The sequence below is a fragment of the Eriocheir sinensis genome, chromosome 12 (genome assembly GCF_024679095.1).
Source record: "Eriocheir sinensis breed Jianghai 21 chromosome 12, ASM2467909v1, whole genome shotgun sequence".
NCBI classification, from domain to species: Eukaryota; Metazoa; Arthropoda; class Malacostraca; order Decapoda; family Varunidae; genus Eriocheir; species Eriocheir sinensis.
Window position 1 is genome coordinate 107,838 of NC_066520.1, and position 22,072 is coordinate 129,909.

A 22,072-nucleotide genomic window follows, 5' to 3' on the forward strand; every position below is an offset into this window, starting at 1 on the left:
ACGGTGAGGTAATTTTGAGTACTAATAAAGTGGGACAAAGAATTAAACTAAGAAAGGGGGTTCCAAAAGTTGGACTCAATAATCGCATTAGTAAATTTGCAGACGACACAAAGATTGGTAAATCGGTTCTCACTGACGAAGAAAGGCAAAGCCTCCAAGAGGATTTGCACAAAATTTCAGCTTGGTCGGATAGATGGGAGATGCCCTTTAACGTAAACAAGTGCCAGGTCCTTCAAGTTGGAACAAGAAATAAGGAGTTCGATTACGAAATGCGCGGCGTTAAACTCAATAGCGTTCAATGCGTTAAGGACCTGGGGGTCAAAATCGCATCAAAAATCAAATTCTCACATCAATGCATCGATGCAGCAAATAGAGCGAACAGAATGTTGGGCTTCATTAAATGAAACTTTTTATTCAAGAATACAGATGTAATACTTCCGCTATACAATAGTTTAGTCAGACCCCATTTGGAAAATGCGGTACAGTTTTGGTCTCCCCACCATGCAAAGGACATTGCTAAATTAGAAAGTGTTCAGCGTCGGGCACCAAAAAATGGTCCCTTCCGTGCGCAACAAATCCTACGAAGAAAGGCTTTCCACCCTTAACATGTTCTCTCTTGAGAAACGTCGCCTCCGAGGAAAACTGATCGAATGTTTTAAAATACTTAATGGTTTCACGAATGTAGACAGATCAAAATTGTTTATGATCGATGACACTTTGCGAACGAAGAACAATGGCATAAAACTCAAATGTAAACAAGTAAGTTCAGACTGCACCAAATTTTTCTTCACCAACGTTGTAGTGCGAGAATGGAATAAGCTCCCACCTTCAGTGGTCCAGTGTAACACGATTGACTCCTTTCAAAACAAGCTCGACCGTCACTTCCTTGAACTTAATATTAACTAGAGTTGAAAGCCAACGTTTTGGAGCCATCTGATTAATGTAGAATCACTTAGGTTTAAGGAAAGACAACCTAGTCTAGACCATGGGGTCTGTGTGGTCTGATTTTCTATGTAAATCAATGTAAATCTCTCTCTCACAAGGTATTTTAGTGTCGGAAATCCGTCCATTCTTCAGGTTTCATTAGCTTTAGAGTTTTTTTATCTGTTTTTTATTTCCGTGCATACTTATCCTGCTTTCTAATTTATTTCTTCTTTTCTATTTTCTTATATCTGCTGCTTCATCATTTTTGTTTATTCTTTGTCTTCCTCCGTTCACTTCTCAATATTCTGCTTCCTCTTTCTTCCTATTATTACCGGTATCTTCTTTATCTTCTTCCTTTTTTCTTCTTCCATATCTTGTTACTTTTCTTGTTCCATTTCGTATTCTAGCTCCTCATTTTCCTGCTTTTATTGTCTTCCTTTTCTCTTTATCTTCTTACAAATTATCCCTTTCTCCTCCTCCTTCTTTTCTTTTCTTTTCTTTTCTTCCTCTTCTTTTTCTTCTCACGGCGTCTGCTTCCCTCCCCGTAACCTCATCATCACTCCTTTCTTCCTCACGCCCAACTTCATTTACATCCTCATTTCATCCTTCCAATTGTCCCCGTAATTCTCTCTCTCTCTCTCTCTCTCTCTCTCTTTTTTTTTTTTTTTTATTTAAACAGGGCTTTCAGAATATTGTGCTAAAGTTGAAGGTTTTAAGCCTCATCTATCTATAGCTACATACAAGACACATTGAATTACTGCCTAGAAGTCCTAATCCAGCTGTTCACCTCCCGCTTGAAGTCTTGAAGTGACGCGCGATGGTGGAGGTCAGTGTGGCTAACAAGCTGGTTCCACAGGCGGCTGTAGCGGGGCTGGAAGGAGCGGAAGTGGTGTTCCGTCCTGGAGAAGGGTACAGCCACTTGTTCCTGTCTGTGGGGTGCTGCTCGGGTGGAGTGTATGGGGGTTGGGGGCGCAGGGAGCTTGAGAGCTGCCAGGTGGGGTGTGTTTAGGTTGTGTGCCTTGTACAGCCATCAAAAAATTTATCGTTACCCTAGGCTCCGAAAATACTCGCATCGAACACTATCACATCCGCCGGGATGACGCGTGGAGGTTGGTACTCCTTCCCGTCTCCTTCTCTACCCACCCCTCCTCTCCCTCCCCCCTCTTTACAGGTGTGTGTGTGTGTGTGTGTGTGTGTTCTGCAGTCACGTGTAGCGTAGTATGTAACACAGCACTGGGGATACATAAATTGATAGTACGATATACTTAAAAAGCTTATGACTACCCGTGTAATATACCGATAATACTCGTAATCCAACGCAAGACTATATAACTTTGACCAGGCAACCAACCAAGAAATGGGGGTGCCATGTCGGGATGTTTTACATTAGGATATGAAACAGCAGACGTAACTCGCGACAAAATATCAATGATTGGCAATATGTAATATAAGATCACATGCACTAATGCGAACGCTTTATTGTAAGAGTGATGCAACAGGACGCATGAGGTGAATAGCAAACACGGAATGCGTTTCAACATGAGATATAACAAAAGGTTAGTAAATGCAATGCATAAGGTCCGTAAATCCACGGGGGAAGGGGGGGTAACGAACAATGTTTTGATGGGTACCAAAAAAAAATTTCGTTACCCAAGGCTCCGATATAGGCCGCAACGAATACTTGCACGGCAGCCGTGAAAGCGTGTGGAAGTTGGTACGCCTCCCTGCCTCCTCTCCGCTCTCTTCCTCCCCATTCCTCTCTTTGCAGGTTATTGCGTAGGTAAACTTTTTTTTTTCCCCTGCAGTTACGTATAGCCTAGTGTATAACACAGAATCAGGAGGGGAATACATAAATTGGTATTGCGACATACGCATAGGCTAAGTGGGGGCCCCCAGTAACTGGCAACGCAGCACAGCAAGGCAACCAACTTTGCACCATACCCCAGTGCTAATACCAGAAATCATCGTGCGCTGTGTCAAATTGTATCACACCAAAAAGGTAACGAAAAATGTTTTGATGACTGTACATTACACACAGGCCTGCCACATCCCTGCGCTCCTGGAGAGGTTGCAGGGAGCCACGCGCGTGCTGAGGACCTGTGCGCTGTATCAGACGCTGGGCTCTGGCCTGGACACGATCCAGGGTTGCAAGGTAGGATGGAGGGCAGGAGGACCAGGCGAGGGGGGAGTACTCCATGAGGGGGAGTACTTGTGCCTTGTAGAGCACCTCAGTCCCTTTGGCGTCAAGTAGATGGGAGATGCGCCGCACACAGCTGAGTTTCCATGCTGCATTTTTTTATATTTTTTTAGCATGGTTGGTGAAGGAGAGTCCCGCGTCGAACTCCACTCCGAGAATGGAGATGGAGTCTTGAAGGGGTAGCGTTTTCCCCTCCAGTTGTATCCCCGGTACGGCTAGATTGTTGATATCTCGCCTGCGGGATATTACCATTGCTTGCGTTTTGTCAGGGGCCAGGGTGACTTGCCAGCAGCCACTCCAGGCGATAATTTTGTCGAGTGCCATGTTGATGCGACACACTGTGCCTTGCCAGTCCTGTCTGTCGCTGGTGAAGGCAAGGGTGCAGTCGTCAGCGTACGCCTGGGCCTCAGGGATGAGCTGGAGAATGTCATTGAAATAAACATTCCACAGTAGAGGTCCTAGTACGCTGCCCTGGGGCACGCTTGCATTGATGGGGTGCTGGCTTGAGGTGTGGCCGTTAATCACCACCTGTAACGCCCTGTCCTGGAGGTAGTCCCCAATGAGTTGCAGGAGGGCGCCTCGCACACCTAGGCTCTTCAGCTTGGCGATGAGGCCTTGGTGCCAAACCCTGTCGAAGGCTCCGGCTATGTCAAGAGCCACGACGAAGGTGTCGAGTCCCCTGTCCAGCGAGTGGTTCCATGAGGCAGAGTTAAGGAGCAGCAGGTCTGCAGCAAATCTTCCCTGCCGGAAGCCGCATTGCTTGGAGTTGAGGAGATGGTGGGCATCGAGGAAGGCCGTGAGTTTGATAGTTATAAGGGACTCCAAGATTTTCCCAACAGTGGAGAGGAGGGATACTGGGCGGTAGTTCTTTGGGTCCTGTTTGCCTTTTTTCTTGTATATGGCCACCACTCTTGCTTTCTTCCAAAGTGTGGGCCACTTGGAGGTGGAAAGGATGTTATTGAAGATGGTGGTAAGTGGTAGGGCGAGCTGGCCAGCGCATCTTTTTAGCCGGTGAGGGCAGATGTTGTCAGGCCCTAGGGCTTTCCTGGGGTCTATTTGCATCAGCAGATTTTTTACCTCCTCTGTGGTGACAGTGAGACACTCCAGAGAGGCCCTGGTGAGGGATGGCAGCTTCGGGGGAGCGCGGAGGGGATCAGGTACTGACATTTTGGAAGAGAAGTGGGCCGCCAGTAGCTCCGCCTTGTCTTTGTCGCGCATAGCCACTGACCCATCTGGCCTGACGAGGGGTGGGATGGCGTTGTCGGCTGAGAGGCCTTGTTGTTGTTTCACTCCACTCCACCACTCCTTGTTACCCACCGACTGTCCGCTGAGCTTGGTCTTCATTACCTCCTTCCAGCGTTGTATAGCCTGTTTTTGCACCCGGCTCATGTTCTTGCAGGCTTCTCTGTGTAAGGTTTTATTATGCTGAGAAGGATGGGACTTGTAACGCAGCCAAGCCCTACTCTTGGTGTCCGCGGCTATCCTGCACTGATAGCCGAACCAGGGCTGATCAATTGGTTTTGATTTATATGACTGGCTGGGCACATATTCTTGTTGCAGAGACAGAAGAAGGTTTGTCAAGTTCTCCACTTGGGTGTTGACGTCTCCGTGGAGGATATCCGTCCACACGATGGAGTCCAGATTTGCCTTCAGGCTGTTCCAATCTTCCCGGGACCACAACCAGTTCACACGGGCGGTGGCTCCGTCGTGTTCTATTGAGGTCTTGATGGTGGTGAGAACAGCAGAATGGTCAGAGGAACCAACCATACCTAGGGGATGACAGGTGACCACTTCCTCTGGCAGGTCTGTAATGACTGGGTCCAGGGAGGAGCCGGAGATATGTGTAGGGAAATCAACGTGGTTCGTGAGGCCGTACATGGTCAGAAGGTCTTCGAACTGCCTTGCCACCAAGTACTGATTCATGTCCCCCACCACAATGAGATGTTTGCAGGAATGCTGGAGCAGAAGGGTGTCGAGATTTGTGTGGAGGAAGTGGATGGGGTCGCTCCCCTGCCACTGTGGCCGGTAGCATACACAGAGCAGGATGGAGTCGCGTTGTCTTGTCCACAGCCTGAAGAATGCCATTTCGAGGTGGCGTTCCATGTCGACATCGAGGGCCTCCACAGCAAGACCGTCACGGAAGCAGACTGCGATTCCCCCGAAGGTACCGTGGGCTCGGTCTCTTCGGTGCCATCTAGAGTATCCTTGAATATGCCCAAAGTTGGCGGGAATGGTGGGATTGAGAAAGGTCTCCACTGTGGCTATGATGTCTGGGGAGTGCGGGATAACATAAGAGTGTGTTAGATCTCCTATGTTAGTTTGGAGGCCTCTGATGTTAGTAGACATAATCGTCAGTTTCTCTTGGAAGGTTGGGTCGGCCGGCATAATTCCAAGGTGTGTGGGGGTGTTGAGAGGGATGAGGTGCTTGGCGCTGAGACGCTTGGTAACTGGGGAGAGGAGGATGTGTGAGGTGCTTATTTAGTGTCTTGATGAGGAGGGAGGTGACGGCTGTCTGCTCGGACAACTGGCGGTAGATTTTTTCATGCCTTTCTTGGGCCTGGGTGGCACGGCAGTTAGCTGTGGTGTGACCTTCGCGGTAGCAGTAGTCGCACCAGCTTAGCCAGCGGCAGGTGCCTCTAGTATGGCCACTCCTCTTGCAATGGTTGCAAAATTCTTTGGGAGTGGTCCTACTAGGGGAGGGCAGGGACAGGAGTGGAACAGGGTGTGGGCGCAAGGAGGTATAGGTGTTCCTGGGGCGGCTGTGTCGAGGTGTTCTGGGGGGAGGAGGATGACTTTGTCGCCGGGCGGGACTCTTGTTCCTCCGTGTGTCAGCGGTGTCTATGCCTTGGGGAGTGGGCAGGTTTTGGGCGTGACTTCCTCGCTTTCGATGGTCGTCTGAGCTCTGACCGCTCGGTGCTGAGGACCGGGGATTGGCCTGAGAGTCAGGTATAGTGTTGATGGGGATGGATGAGGAATTGGATGATGGGTAATCTTCCCTTGTGATGGTGGCTGCTGTGTTCTTGGGTACAGCGCCTGATGATATTTGGGTGTTTATTACGGATGTATCTCTGGGCTGGTCAACTGAGCTTGAGGGTGGGTTGAGTTGAGGTTTAATTGTGTGAGGGGTTGATGCCTCAGTGGTGACAGGGGCAGGTCTTGAGGGGTTTGGGAGGGTATCAGGTAAATCACTTTGAGTAGCGGTGGAGACGGTGCCAGTGGAGGCTTTCTGGAGCTGACGCGGTTTGCCTGAGGTCCACCAGTCGTTTGCTCCGCGGTGGTGGGCGACTTGGTGCTTCCAATCCTTGTCAATGCTGTGTCCTCGGGCAGAGCAGGATGTGCTGGTGACGGTGAGGTTATTGAGGCTGCTCTGTGTGGCCGCGATGTAGTCGATGAAGTTCAGGATGGTTACTACCACGTCACGGTTGTCAGCAATGTTTTCGGCGGTTTTGTCGAAAGAGGCGAAGGTGGACTTGTATCTCCTGTTCTCCTTCCTAAGCTGCTTGATGATGTTAACCAGCTCGTCGCTCTCAAGTTGGTGAAGTTCTGCGTCCTCTTCAGAGGCGGAAGGAGTGGGGCAGAGGATCTCTCTCTCTCTCTCTCTCTCTCTCTCTCTCTCTCTCTCTCTCTCTCTCTCTCTCTCTCTCTCTCTCTCTCTCTCTCTCTCTCTCTCTCTCTCTCTCTCTCTCTCTCTCTCTCTCTCTCTCTCTCTCTCTCTCTCTCTCTCTCTCTCTCTCTCTCTCTCTCTCTCTCTCTCTCTCTCTCTCTCTCTCTCTCTCTCCTCACAATCCACTACCTACACATCACCACCACGCATTATTAACCTCATCATCAGACGTGTCCTCGTCTTCACCGTTATTAACACCATGATTCACTTCCACTATTACCCACTAATTGTCACTTTACAGAGACTTGTCTATTAACATCATATGCAATTTTTGTCACCTTCGTTTTCATATTCGCCATATACGAAGTGTCCACAAGCTGCCCGAAAAAGCACAACACTTGTGTGAACGTGGCGATTACCGTGGAATTTCTTCTAAATGCGTGGGAACTTATCTGAAGGTGTGGGAATTTTTTTGAAGGCGTGGAAACATTTCTGAAGGCGTGGAAGCTTTTCTGAAGGTGTGGGAATTTTTTTGAAGGTGTGGAAACTTTTCTGAAGGCGTGGAAGCTTTTCTGAAGGTGTGGGAATTTTTTGGAAGGCGTGGAAACTTTTCTGAAGGCGTGGAAGCTTTTCTGAAGGCGTGGAAGCTTTTCTGAAGGCGTGGAAGCTTTTCTGAAGGCGTGGAAATTTTCCTGAAGGCGTGGAAGCTTTTCTGAAGGCGTGGAAACTTTTCTGAAGACGTGGAAGCTTTTCTGAAGGCGTGGAAACTTTTCTGAAGACGTGGAAGCTTTTCTGAAGGCGTGGAAACTTTTCTGAAGGCGTGGAAACTTTTCTGAAGACGTGGAAGCTTTTCTGAAGGCGTGGAAGCTTTTCTGAAGGCGTGGAAACTTTTCTGAAGACGTGGAAGCTTTTCTGAAGGCGTGGAAGCTTTTATGAAGGCGTGGAAGCTTTTCTGAAGGCGTGGAAACTTTTAAGAAGGCGTGGAAGCTTTTCTGAAGGCGTGGAAACTTTTCTGAAGGCGTGGAAGCTTTTCTGAAGGCGTGGAAGCTTTTCTAAAGGCGTGGGAACTTTTCTGAAGGCGTGGGAACCTTTTTTTTGTGTGTGATGGCGGCTGTATGGGAAACGTGACAAATACAAGCTGTACATGAACAAAAACAATAATATATTAAGACATCAATAAATAGTAGTAGTATGAAAAAAATGAAAAAAACAACATGAATAGGAGCAACGCTCAAAGATTTCAATAAATAACAAATGCGAAATAACAACGAAAAATATGAACAATGACAACAATGATAATAATAATAATTTAAGCGATCTATATATAACGTTAAAAATCAACATGAAATAACAACGAAAAAAAATAACCCAGAAATTCCTTCCTCCTCAAGCGGCAATGAATGTGTTGATGTGCAGGGAAGGTTTGTGTGTGGCAAACAGGATGAAGCGAATAACAAGCACACACACACACACACACACACACACACACACACACACACACACACACACACACACACACAGTCGTTCACCGCTATCGCCGCTTCTACTGTCACGCTTGTAATGCCATAACCGTATTTCACTGTTTGGGGGAGCTGAACAAATGGAGACAAGAGCAACAGAAAAAAATGAAAAGAAGAAAACAAACAAGATAATTGAAATATATAAGAATAGAAGACAAGACAAGAGAAAAAGCGATGTAATAGAAGTGAAAATGTTGCAGAAGATGGGAGCGAAAAAAAAACATCGACGTGAATGTAGTGGAAGAGAGAAGCGAAGATAAGAATTTGCAGGGAAAGAAAAAAATAACACAAAAAATGGCAACGAATAAAGAAAGTGAGAAGGAAAAAATGGGGAGAAAAACACCGTTGGAAGTTTAAAAAAAGGTTCGAAAAAAGGGAGAAAAATTGGGAAAGTAAGTAAAGACATTAAGGAAAGAAAAATATATGGAAACAGACGAGGGTGGAGAGAGAGAGAGAGAGAGAGAGAGAGAGAGAGAGAGAGAGAGAGAGAGAGAGAGAGAGAGAGAGAGAGAGAGAGAGAGAGAGAGAGAGAGAGAGAGAGAGAGAGAGAGAGAGAGAGAGAGAGAGAGAGAGAGAGAGAGAGAGAGAGAGAGAGAGAGAGAGAGAGAGATTTACAAAGATATAAAATCAGACCACACAGACCCCATGGTCCAGACTAGGTGGTCTGTCCTTAAACTTAAGTGATTCTACATGAATCAGATGGCTCCAAACGTTGCATTTCTATTCTAGTTAATATTAAGTTCAAGGAAGTGACGGTCGAGCTTGTTTTTAAAGGAGTCAATCGTGTTACACTGGACCAGTGACGGTGGGAGCTTATTCCATTCTCGCACTACAACGTTGGTGAAGAAAAATTTGGTGCAGTCTGAACTCACTTGTCTACTTTTGAGTTTTATGCCATCGATCACAAACAATTTTGTTCTGTCTACATTCGTGAAACCATTAAGTATTTTAAAACATTCGATCAGTTTTCCTCGGAGGCGACGTTTCTCAAGAGAGAACATGTTAAGGGTGGAAAGCCTTTCTTCGTAGGATTTCTTGCGCAAGGAAGGGATCATTTTTGTTGCCCGACGCTGAACACCTTCTAATTTAGCAATGTCCTTTGCATGGTGGTGAGACCAAAACTATACCACATATTCCAAGTGGGGTCTGACTAAACTATTGTAGAGCGGAGGTATTACATCTTTATTCTTGAATAAAATGCTTCTTTTAATGAAGCCCAACATTCTGTTCGCTTTATTTGGTGCATCGATGCCTTGATGAGAGAATTTGAGGTTTGACGCGATTTTGACCCCCAGGTCCTTAACGCATTGAACGCTTGTGAGTTTAACGCCGCCCATTTCGTAATCGAACTTCATATTTCTTGTTCCAACTTGAAGGACCTGGCTCTTGTCTACGTTAAAGGGCATCTCCTATCTATCCGACCAAGCTGCAATTTTGTGCAAATCCTCTTCGAGGCTTTGCCTGTTTTCGTCAGCGAGAACCGAGTTACCAATCTTTCTGTCGTCTGCAAATTTACTAATGCGATTATTGAGTCCAACATCCACATCGTTGATGTAAATAATGAAGAGCACTGGGCCAAAAACCAAGCTCTGAGGGACGCCACTAGTGACCGGCGCCCACTCTGAGTTAAATCCGTCATTGACCACAGAGAGAGAGAGAGAGAGAGAGAGAGAGAGAGAGAGAGAGAGAGAGAGAGAGAGAGAGAGAGAGAGAGAGAGAGAGAGAGAGAGAGAGAGAGAGAGAGAGAGAGAGAGAGAGAGAGAGAGAGAGAGAGAGAGAGAGAGAGAGAGAGAGAGAGAGAGAGAGATTTACATAGATTTACATAGAAAATCAGACCACACAGACCCCATGGTCCAGACTTGGTGGTCTGTCCTTAAACCTAAGTGATTTTACATTAATCAGAAGACTCCAAAACGTTGCATTTCTACTCTAGTTGATATTAAGTTGAAGGAAGTGACGGTCGAGCTTATTTTTGAAGGAGTCAATCGTGTTACACTGGACCACTGATGATGGGAGCTTATTCCATTCTCGCACTACAACGTTGGTGAAGAAAAATTTGGTGCAGTCTGAATTTACTTGTCTACATCTGAGTTTTACGCCATTGTTCCTCGTGCGCAAAGTGTCATCGATCATAAACAATGTTGATCTGTCTACATTCATGAAACCATTAAGTATTTTAAAACATTCGATCAGTTTTCCTCGGAGGCGACGTTTCTCAAGGATTTGTTGCGCAAGGAAGGGATCATTTTTGTTGCCCGACGCTGAACACCTTCTAATTTAGCAATATCCTTTGCATGGTGGGGAGACCAAAACTGTACCGCATATTCCAAGTGGGGTCTGACTAAACTGTTGTAGAGCGTGAGTATTACATCTTTATTCTTAAATAAAAAGTTTCTTTTAATGAAGCCCAACATTCTGTTCGCTTTATTTGCTGCATCGATGCATTGCTGTGAGAATTTGAGGTTTGACGCGATTTTGACCCCCAAGTCCTTGACGCATTGAACGCTTTTGAGTTTAACGCCGCGCATTTCGTAATCAAACTTCTTATTCCTCGTTCCAACTTGAAGGACCTGGCACTTGTCTACGTTAAAGGGCATCTCCCATCTATCCGACCAAGCTGAAATTTTGTGCAAATCCTCTTGGAGGCTTTGCCTGTCTTCGTCAGTGAGAACCGAGTTACCAATCTTTGTGTCGTCTGCAAATTTACTAATGCGGTTATTGAGTCCAACATCCACGTCGTTGATGTAAATAATGAAGAGCACTGGGCCAAGAACCGAGCCCTGAGTGACGCCACTAGTGACCGGCGCCCAATCTGAGTTAAATCCGTCAATCACTACTCTTTGTTGTCTGTTGCTCAACCAATTCGCGATCCATTGGTTTACCTGACCGTCAATACCTATTTGCTTTAATTTGTAAAGTAATTTATGATGCAGGACTTTATCAAACGCTTTGAAATCAAGATAGACTACGTCCAGTGATTTGGTTACGTCATAAACAGTGAAGAGGTCGTTATAAAAGGTTAATAGATTTGATAGGCAGGATCTTTTGTTTCGGAAGCCATGTTGTGAGTCCCCAATTAATGAGTGGCTTTCAAGGTAACTCACAATTTTGTCTCTAATTATGCCTCAAGTAGCTTACCTACAACCGAAGTTAGACTAATGGGCCTGTAATTACCTGGTATTTTTGTCTCCTTTCTTAAAATCGGTGTCACGTTAGCCTTTTTCCAATCTGAAGGGACAATGCCTTGTCGCAAGGACATATTGAATACGGTTGTGAGGGAGGAGAGTATTTCGCTCTTTGTTTCTTTCAGCAGAGTTGGATATACTTTATCAGGTCCAGGACTTTTATTTGTTTTAAGTGATTTGAGGGCTTTAAGGACTTCATCGGGTTTTATTTCAAAGTTAGACAATGCATGCTCGGGATTTACATTAGTACTGGTGTTGGTGGTGGTGGTGGGAGGACTGTTATTATTAAACACCGAGGAAAAGTACTTATTTAATAGGTTTGCAACGTGTTGGCTGTCAGTCACTAGTGCACCGTCGCTGTTTGTTAAAGGTCCAATTCCACTTCTGATCGCCTTTCTGTTGTTTATGTAACTGAAGAAGGATTTCGGATTATTTTTACAGTTGGCTGCAATATTTTCTTCATATCTACGCTTTGCCTGATGCACTAATCTTTTTACTCGTCGCCTTGCATCATTGTAAAGTCTAATGTTTTCTGGCGTGCTTTGGTCTTTCTTTAACCTGTAATACAATTTTCTCTCATTGACTGAGTGTTTAATTTCGATATTAAACAAAGGTGTACTTTATTAGTGTTAATTCGCTTCTCGCACAAGGGTACAAATGTGTCCTGCTGAGTGAGTAAGTGATTTTAAAGTTTAGCCAGGCGTCCTCTGCATTGCCGTCATCTGATAGTTGCATATCTATTAGTTTTCGTCGGATTTCTACGAAGTTGGCTCTTTTGAAATTGGGCACCTTAACTTTATTTTCAGTCACCGATGTTTGAGCTCTAATGTCAACGCGCACTAGTTTATGATCGCAGGAACCGAGGTGTTCTCCTACCGTGACATTACTGACTAGGTTATCTTGGGTCGCTATAACAAGGTCAAGTATGTTATTTTGTCGAGTTGGTTCAGAAACCATTTGGCTTAGATAATTTTCCTCTAGAAATTCGATCATTCTATGGGACTCACCTTCTGTACCCGACAGTGTCGCCCAGTCGATATGGGGGAGGTTAAAGTCTCCTAGTATCAGTGAGTCGCTGTTATTAAGTGACTGTCTTAAGACGCTGTACATTTCAAGATCGCCATCAAGTGATTGCCCCGGAGGCCTGTAAGTGACAGATATATTTAAATTGACTTTTGCAATGTTTACTCGCACGCACAAAATTCAACGTTACTGTTTCTAGGTGTTTTGTCAGTAGGTTGCAAGTAGCTTTTGACAAAAAGGGCGACACCACCCCCTCTACGGTTTACACGATCATTGTTGAAGAATCTGTAGCCATCTATGTTGTATTCGGAACTTAAATCAATATTAGTGGTGTCAATAAATGTTTCGGTTATAGCAATTACGTCAAAGTTTTCTGTCAAAGCAAGACATCGCAGTTCATCAAACTTGTTTCTTAGGCTACGCGCATTGAAACTAAGGACTCTTAGGTTATCTTGAAGCTTGGTAATAGAGGTACTGGAGGGTTCAATGTTGCGAGTCTGTTGCGGTGTATGGTGTCTATTTACACGGGCGGGATGGAAGGACGTGGCTGAGAGTCGTTTTTTGTTGTTCGGGCGTTACGTACGGCGTTGTTGAGGAGCCTTCCAAATCTGGCTGCCCCGATGGGGGACAGGTGTATGCCGTCCCTTTGGAGAAGTCTACTCTGGCCGTAGAAATCGTTCCAGGCGTTAAAGAATTCGACGTCAAGCTCTCCGCAGAGAGTCTGCAGGCGGTTGTTGAGGCTGAAGGCCTTATTTGAGGCTGAAGGCTGAAGGAGAGATAAAGGGTAGAGGCAGAGGCAGGAGAGACAAGACGAAGTGTTAAGTGTTAACGAAATAGGCCAAGATTTGTACCGACAGTTCTTTATTTCCTCTTGATACGGGAAGAAACTAGGGAAGGAAGGAAGGAAGGAAGGAAGGAAGGGAGGAAGGAAGGAAGGAAGGGAGGAAGGTAGGACGGACGGACGGACGGACGGACGGAAGGAAGGAAGGAAGGAAGGCAGGAATGAATAATTGAATGAAGGATGGAAGGAAGGAAGGACGGAAGGAAGGAAGGACGGACGGACGGAAGGAAGGAAGGGAGGAAGGAAGGGAGGGAGGAAGGAAGGGAGGAAGGAAGAAAGGGAGAGAGGAAGGGATGAAGGAAGGAAGGAAGGAAGGAAGGAAGGAAGGAAGGAAGGACGAACGGACGGACGGACGGACGGAAGGAAGGAAGGAAGGAAGGACGGACGGACGGACGGACGGAAGGAAGGAAGGGAGGAAGGAAGGAAGAAAGGGAGAGAGGAAGGGATGAAGGAAGGAAGGAAGAAAGGAAGGACGGAAGGAAGGAAGGAAGGAAGGAAGGCCGGAAGCAAGGAAGGAAGGAAGGAAGGAAGGGAAGGAGGGATGGAGAGAGGAAGTAAGGAAGGAACACAAAGTAACACAAAGGAGGAACAAACAACAGCAGACCTGCTGGTCCTTACGAGACTGTTGGTGACAAGCTACATTAACTATCTAATCAAAGGTGGAAGATGAAGGACAGCAAAGGCGAAGGCTCCTCCCCACCCCCTCATCCCTCCAGCCAAAGCTGGCAGGATAGGAAAAAGAACCATGCAGCATGGAAAAACTGCATGGAAATTATGTAGGAAAGAGGAAAGACCTACCACTACTGCTACCACTAACCGCGCGATAAAAGCGGACAAGGACACTAGTATTCGAAAGAATTTAACGTTATTACGACAATGAGTAATATCTTAGTTGCTGGTTGGATTCAAAACACTTGTCTAATCTATTCTTGAAGGCCGTAACTGTTGTACTATCAACGACATCACAGGGTAGAGTTCCAAACATTTACAACTCGATTGAAGAAGAAGTGTTTAGCTTCGTGCGACGAGAATCTTTTACCACTTATCTTCAAATTGTGATTTCTTCTTGTTCTATTTGATCGATCAATTGTAAAGTAATCTTCCGCATTAATATCACTGAATTCTTTAAACATTTTAAACACTTCTATTAGATCGCCTCGCATTCTTCGTTTTGATAGACTTAATAAATTTACTTCTTTAAGCCTTTGTTCATATGATAAATTTCTCAACCTAGGAATCATCTTTGTTACTCTTCGTTGGACCCGTTCCAACTTTTCTATGTCTTTTCTGTAGTAGGGAGACCAAAACTGTACACAGCACTCTAGACGGGGTCGAACCAACGAATTATACAGTTTTAATATTACTTTTTTCCGATTTATTATTAAGACTCGTCCGATGAAGCCAACCAATTTGTTTGCAGTTTTAGCTACCTCTGAACAATGCTGACCGGGCTTTAAATCGCTTGATATAGTGATTCCAAGATCCTTTTCTTTGCTTACTACAAAAGTTGTTTGCCATTCATTACGTACCGAACGCGATTGTTATTTTTTCCGATGTGCAACACCTTACATTTGTCAACGTTAAATTTCATTTACCATTGATTGGCCCAACGTGCAAGTCGATCTGGATCTGATGGTAGAGCTTCTTCGTCGAGTGTCGCAGTTACTTTACTAGCAGCTTTTCTGTCATCAGCAAATTTTGATACTTTGTAAGTGAGCCCATCATCGATATCATTAACATATATTAAGAAGAGCATGGGGCCAACCACTGATCCTTGAGGTACGCCGCTTCTGACGTCGAGCCAGTTAGATGTAACACCGTTTAGAACTACTCTCTGTTTCCGCTCAGAGAGCCAGTCTACAAGCCAATTGTGAATGTTACCCGAGATACCGTGCGCCAATAGTTTGCTGAGCAATCGTTGGTGGGGGACCTTACCAAATGCCTTTTGAAAATCCAGATATATGATATCTACTGATCTGCTGTGACATTTGCAAGTTTCCAGTCCGACGGAACTTTTCCAGCTGTTAAAGATCTATTGAATATGATGGAAAGCGGTTTACAAATTTGATGTTTGATTTCTTTCAAGACCCTAGGGGTAATATTGTCTGGACCAGGAACTTTGCTTACTTTAATCTCTTCAATTGTGCGTAAAATGTCACTTTCTACGATGAGCACGCCACAGCATCTTTTCGGTCCTTCTAACCTCCGACGGTTGAGGTGATAAATAATCTTCGTCTAAATACGGATGCAAAAAAGTTATTTAGGATTGTAGCCATTTCATTTTCATCGTTCGTGTGGTTACCATTATCATTAGCATACCACAAGTGAGTGACTTTTTATTAAAAGGAAGGAAGGAAGGAAGGAAGGAAGGAAGGAAGGAAGAAAGGAAGGGAGGGAGGGAGGGAGGGAGGAAGGGAGGGAGGGAGGGAGGGAGGGAGGGAGGAAGGAAGGAAGGAAGGAAGGAAGGAAGGGAGGGATGGAGGGAGGGAGGGAGGGAGGAAGGAAGGAAGGAAGGAAGGAAGGGAGGAAGGAAGGAAGGAAGGAAGGAAGGGAGGGAGGGAGGGAGGGAGGGGGGAAGGACGGAAGGAAGGAAGGAAGGAAGGAAGGAATGTGCGTGTGTGTGTATGTGTGTCACTTTCGTATTCATCTAGCGCTCATCTCTTTCCCTTTATTTTTCTTTAATTCGTTTCATTTTTTTCTCATTTGTTTTAAAACATATTCGTGTTTCCCTGTTTGCTGCTTCGTTAGTCTGACAGTCAGGCAATCAGGCGGTCAGCCGTCCAGTTAGTCTGCCTGTCAGTTAAGCCTTTTCTCTGCGTGTGTGTCTGTCTGTCTGGAGGTTTGAGCATGCGTCTCTCCCGTTTTTTCTGCTTATGTAAGTTTGTCTGTCATTCGGTCTATTTGTCTGTCCGTCCGCAGGCTCGTCTGAATCTGAATGTATGTCTGTCTCTCTGTATATATGTATGTCTGTCTATGGGTCTCTCTCTCTCTCTCTCTCTCTCTCTCTCTCTCTCTCTCTCTCTCTCTCTCTCTCTCTCTCTCTCTCTCTCTCTCTCTCTCTCTCTCTCTCACTCTCTCCGCCAGGCTCAGAGAGGAAAACAGAGAGAAAAAGGATAAATGCACACAACGTAAACAGAGTACTTACGATATAAAAAAAAAAAGCCAAAAGTACCAAGGAACACACACAATAAATGAAGAAACAATTGCACACCATAGCTTAAAAAAAGATAAAGCAAATGATTTAATTACAAAGAAAGAAAAATGTCATAACACTCATAATTATAAGATGAGAGAAAGAGAAAAAGTTAACACGAAAAAGGAATACAAAAAGATGAAACACATGCAAACCTTCGCCTTCCTTCACCCAGTCTCAAAAAATAAAATATAAATAAAAATGCAGAGAAAGAAGAACAAAACAGTGTCACAGCAATAGCATGACAAGAGGTAAAAAAACAAAAAAATAGGAAGGGTAAAACAAAAAGAAAAAAGACCCACGTGCGCACCTTCATCCCTAAAAACAAAAAGAAACAACGAATGATGAATTGCTCGGGAAGGAAAAAAATGACAACGTTAGCATGACAAAAAAAAAAAGAAGAATTCAAATTGACTTCACCGGACACCTGAAGCAACAGACCAACAAAGAAAAAAAACTAAAGAAAAAAATAAAAATAAAAAAGATCAATTTGCATCCAGCAGGCACTAAATAAATAAAACATTAAAGAAAAAGAGTAGAAAGCAGTCATACAAAAAATGGTAACCACTACAGACGTTAATTCATAAAAAAAACACTTTACTGGAAGGGAAAAAGTGAGAAAACTAAGGAAAACAGTTTAGTGGAAATCAAAAAGAACATGAGAAACATTATCGACCAGAGGAAGAAAAAAGACGAATATACATTACAGAAAAGATAAAAGTAAACAACATAGAAAGATTAGTGAACGCAAATAAGTCACAAAAAAAGAATAAAAGGAAATTACAAAAAATATTAAAATAGTTAAGTACTTTAGTGAGAATCCAACGACAATCACAAATCAGCCTTCTACACACACAAAAATAAAATAAACATCAAAGAAAAAACACTGAAAAAACTAATGCAACGAATGGTTTAGTGTACGTCCATAAATATTAAACACCCCCGTCATGTTATCGAGTGGAAAACGGGAGGCGCGGACCGGGAAAAGCGTGGGAGGAGAGGCGCCGAGGAAAAAGGGAGACAGGGAGAGGGAGAGACTTGTAGGCAGGCAGGTGGAGAGGAAGGAAGATGTAAAGGTAGGCGAGAGGAAGGAAGAGCGAGGGTGAAAAAGAGGAAGAAGTGGAGGTAAAGAGCGAGGGATACTCGTGGCAAATTAAAGAGGGAGGAAAAAAGAGAAAAAAGATGGATATAAAAAGAAATGGCTATTGGTGGAAAGGATGAGAGAGGAAGAAGAGTAATCAAAATCGAGAGACAGAGTGCGAGGGAGAATACTGAAGACAGCTTAGGTAGGAGGCGGATGAAACATAGGAGGCACAGAGATAGACATAGAGAGATAAAGGAAAACATAGGAGGCACAGAGATAGACATAGAGAGATAAAGGAAAACACAGGAGGCACAGAGATAGACAGAGAGATAAAGGAAAACACAGGAGGCACAGAGATAGACATAGAGAGATAAAGGAAACCATAGGAGGCACAGAGATAGACATAGAGAGATAAAGGAAAACATAGGCGCCACAGAGATAGACATATAGAGATAAAGGAAAACATAGGAGCCAAAGAGATAGACATAGCGAGATAAAAGAAAACAAAGGAGCCAAAGAGATAGACATAGAGAGATAAAGGAAAACATAGGAGCCACAGAGATAGACATAGAGAGATAAAGGAAAACAAAGGAGCCAAAGAGATAGACATAGAGAGATAAAGGAAAACATAGGAGCCACAGAGATAGACATAGAGAGATAAAGGAAAACATAGGAGCCACAGAGATAGACATAGAGAGATAAAGGAAAACAAAGGAGCCAAAGAGATAGACATAGAGAGATAAAGGAAAACATAGGAGCCACAGAGATAGACATAGAGAGATAAAGGAAAACAAAGGAGCCAAAGAGATAGACATAGGGAGATAAAGGAAAACATAGGAGGCACAGAGATAGACATAGAGAGATAAAGGAAAACATAGGAGGCACAGAGATAGACATAGCGAGATAAAGGAAAACATAGGAGGCACAGAGATAGACATAGCGAGATAAAGGAAAACACAGGAGGCACAGAGATAGACATAGAGAGATAAAGGAAAACATAGGAGGCACAGAGATAGACATAGAGAGATAAAGGAAAACATAGGAGGCACAGAGATAGACATAGAGAGATAAAGGAAAACATAGGAGCCACAGAGATAGACATAGAGAGATAAAAGAAAACAAAGGAGGCACAGAGATAGACATAGAGAGATAAAAGAAAACACAGGAGGCACAGAGATAGACATAGAGAGATAAAGGAAAACATAGGAGGCACAGAGATAGACATAGAGAGATAAAGGAAAACATAGGAGGCACAGAGATAGACATAGAGAGATAAAAGAAAACACAGGAGGCACAGAGATAGACATAGAGAGATAAAGGAAAACATAGGAGGCACAGAGATAGACATAGAGATAAAGGAAAACAGGAGGCACAGAGATATACATAGAGAGATAAAGGAAAACATAGGAGGCACAGAGATAGACATAGAGAGATAAAAGAAAACATAGGAGCCACAGAGATAGACATAGAGAGATAAAAGAAAACATAGGAGCCACAGAGATAGACATAGAGAGATAAAGGAAAACATAGGAGGCACAGAGATAGACAGAGAGATAAAGGAAAACACAGGAGGCACAGAGATAGACATAGAGAGATAAAGGAAAACACATGAGGCACAGAGATAGACATAGAGAGATAAAGGAAAACACAGGAGGCACAGAGATAGACATAGAGAGATAAAGGAAAACACAGGAGGCACAGAGATAGACATAGAGAGATAAAGGAAAACACAGGACCCACAGAGATAGACATAGAGATAAAGGAAAACACAGGAGGCACAGAGATAGACATAGAGAGATACAGAAAGGAAACATTTAGATAGATAAAATTGAATGAAAAGGCGCAGGAAGTGAGTTCTAGACCGAGGGAATGAAGGGATGAAATGAGAAAGAAAGGGAAAACCAAAAGACAGGAGGGAAGTAGTGGGAGTCAAGATACAACTGATTGCTTGCGAAGGTAGGAACATTACTACAATACAATGTGATAGAAACAGAAGACAGGGGAGGGGGTGGGGATGGAGATAAAGAGGCTACCGCAACAAAAGTAAAAAACATAAAGGACGAGTAAGTCAGTTAGACAAACAAACAACACTCAGCGCCTCACACCACAACACAAAGCCACGCGTGGGTTGTCTAAGCGGTTTAACGAAGCTTACGCCCGTACTATACCCTTCCTCGGCCATTCCCTCGACATCAGTTACAACAATATCATTATGCCAGACTCTAATCCTTACGAGCTGCCAATCAACCACTGCTAAGGGTTAGTAGAGCCGCCCAAAACAGCAATTCTCCCTTTCTGTAACAGTATGGTGCAGATATGTTTGTGCTGATGTGTTAAGAAGAAAGGAATTCGAAGGGAAGGATGTGGAATTCAAATAGGACGAGAAACCGTTTAGAAACTGACGTAGGTTGAAGTGGTAGTGAATGACATTTCTTAAGAAGGGAGAGTGTAGAATGCGATCATCTATTAGGGTTCAGAGAAGGAGAAGCTGCGAGAATATCCTTTGTTTTTATTTTTTGTCATTGTGAGAATGAAAACAAGTTGAGAAAAAGAGGAGGAAAAGGAGATAATTGCAGGCAGAAGATACTTAGATAATAATGATGTGTGTGTGTGTGTGTGTGTGTGTGTGTGTGTGTGTGTGTGTGTGTGTGTGTGTGTGTGTGTGTGTGTGTGTGTGTGTGTGTAATAATATTATAATGATATTCTCTCTCTCTCTCTCTCTTATGTTCTCTCCCTAAAGTTTCCCCTCCCCTCTTCCCTTACGTTCTCTCCCTAAAGTTTCCCCTCCCCTCTTCCCTTACGTTCTCTCCCTAAAGTTTCCCCTCCCCTCTTCCCTTACGTTCTCTCCCTAAAGTTTCCCCTCCCCTCTTCCCTTATGTTCTCTCCCTAAAGTTTCCCTTCCCCTCTTCCCTTATGTTATCTCTCTAAGGTTTCCCCTCCACTCTTCCCTTACGTTCTCTCCCCAGAGTTTCCCCTCCACTCTTCCCGTCCACAAACCTACGCACAACCAGCCTCACAACCTCACAGATGTTGCCCAACCCTTTCTTCTACCCTAATCCCTATCCCCCTCTCTACCTCCTCCTCCACCACCACACCACTGCCTCCTACACCAAACAATCCCCTCCCCCTTCCCCCTCTACCCTCCCTCCTTCCTCCAACCCTCACACCGCTGCCTCCCTCGCCAAACTAACCCCCTCCCCTCCCTCTCCCCCCGCAGGTGCCGCCCACAGAACCCTGGAGGAGGATCAGCTGTGTCCCACCTGTCCTTACTTCCTTCCCACGTCCGTCGAGGTCACCACACCTGTGGGCATCCCGGCCAACCTCACCTGCGGCGTCAGGCAGCTCGGGGACAAGAAGGTGAGAGGGAGGAGAGGAAGGGAGATCAGATTTAACCTCGTCCTTAATGGTCTTGGGTGAGGAAGGAGATGAGGAGGTAGAGAGGAGATGAATGTGAGAATTGAGGAGGGAAAGGGAGGTCCGAGTTCAACTATTCCTTTCTGTTCGTTGCTGAAAGAGAGGAAAAGGAGATGAGGAGAAGGGTGGTGAGGAGATGAGGAGCAGGAGGTGAGGAGATGAGGAGGTGAAGAAGAGATGAAGGTTAAAAGTGAGGAGAGAAAAGGAGCTTTGAGCTCATGTATTCCTTCATCTCCCTGGTTGTCCTGTGTGAGGGTTGGACAGAGAAGGTAAGGGGCAGGTAAAGAGGCAAGGTGGAAATAGAAGAGACACGGTGAGCAGAGATGAGGGTGAAGAAGGTGATAAGAGGGAAGAAAAAAGGAGCTCAGAATTCGTCTATTCCTTCCTTTTTTTCATGGGCGAGGGTTACGAGGTGAGGGACAGGTGAGGAGATAAGGTGAGAAGAGAAGAGTGAAGAAGGTGAAAAGAGTAGAGGAAATGGGTGAGAAGAGATTAAAGGAGTTCAGAGTTAACCTACTCCTTCTGTTCCTGGTTATAATGTGTGATAGTTGGAAAAAGGAGATGAAGGACAGGTGAGGAGAGAAGGTGAAAAGAGGAGAGAAGGAAAGTGAGAAGAGAGAAAAGAAAGTGAGAAGACAGGGGAGAAAGGAAGGTCTGAGGGCACCTATTCCTGCCTCTTCCTGGTTTTCTTGGATGAAGGTTAGAAGGAGGAGATGAGGGGAAGAAGGTGTGGTAGAGGTGAGGAGATGAAAAGGAGACAAGAAGGTGAGAAGAGAGACAAGGAAAGGGCTCTGAGTAGTAGTCTGCCATCGTGTGTGTGTCCATCTGCCTTGATATCTCTCCCCCATAACCTTGATATCTTGATGAAGGCGCTCGCCATGCTCATCGCTCACGTCTCCAGGAGTAGCAGGAAATTCATCGAGATGGCTCTTGAGGAAATGAACCTTTATGCTCATGCTGCAGCCTAAAAGATGACAGCTATCAAGCAATGTCTCCACCAATCCTTGTAGTTTGCTGCCTTTTTGCTCCCAACAATCCTTTCACAAGAGTCACCAATGAATCCCATGCTCTTTTTCCTACGTCAGTC

General features: G+C 44.7%; 1 protein-coding gene across 1 annotated transcript; it reads right to left on the reverse strand.

Annotated features, from left to right (window-relative positions):
• Nucleotides 1-7,173: 7,173 nt before the first annotated feature.
• On the reverse strand, nucleotides 7,174-21,871 carry LOC126997236 (uncharacterized). Its single transcript, XM_050858235.1, has 2 exons — nucleotides 21,837-21,871; nucleotides 7,174-7,672 (listed from the first exon to the last, which is right to left on the reverse strand). Exons 1-2 carry the CDS (start codon nucleotides 21,869-21,871, stop codon nucleotides 7,174-7,176), a joined length of 534 nt encoding a protein of 177 aa, XP_050714192.1.
• Between the last annotated feature and the right edge of the window lie 201 nt (nucleotides 21,872-22,072).

Coding starts and splice junctions, on each gene's coding strand:
- LOC126997236 (XM_050858235.1), bottom strand. CDS start 21,871: ATGAGCATGGCGAGCGCCTTCATCAAGATATCAAG. Junction 7,673..21,836: donor GCCTTCATCAAGATATCAAG/GTTATGGGGGAG, acceptor CCTTCAGAAAAG/CTTCCACGCCTTCATAAAAG.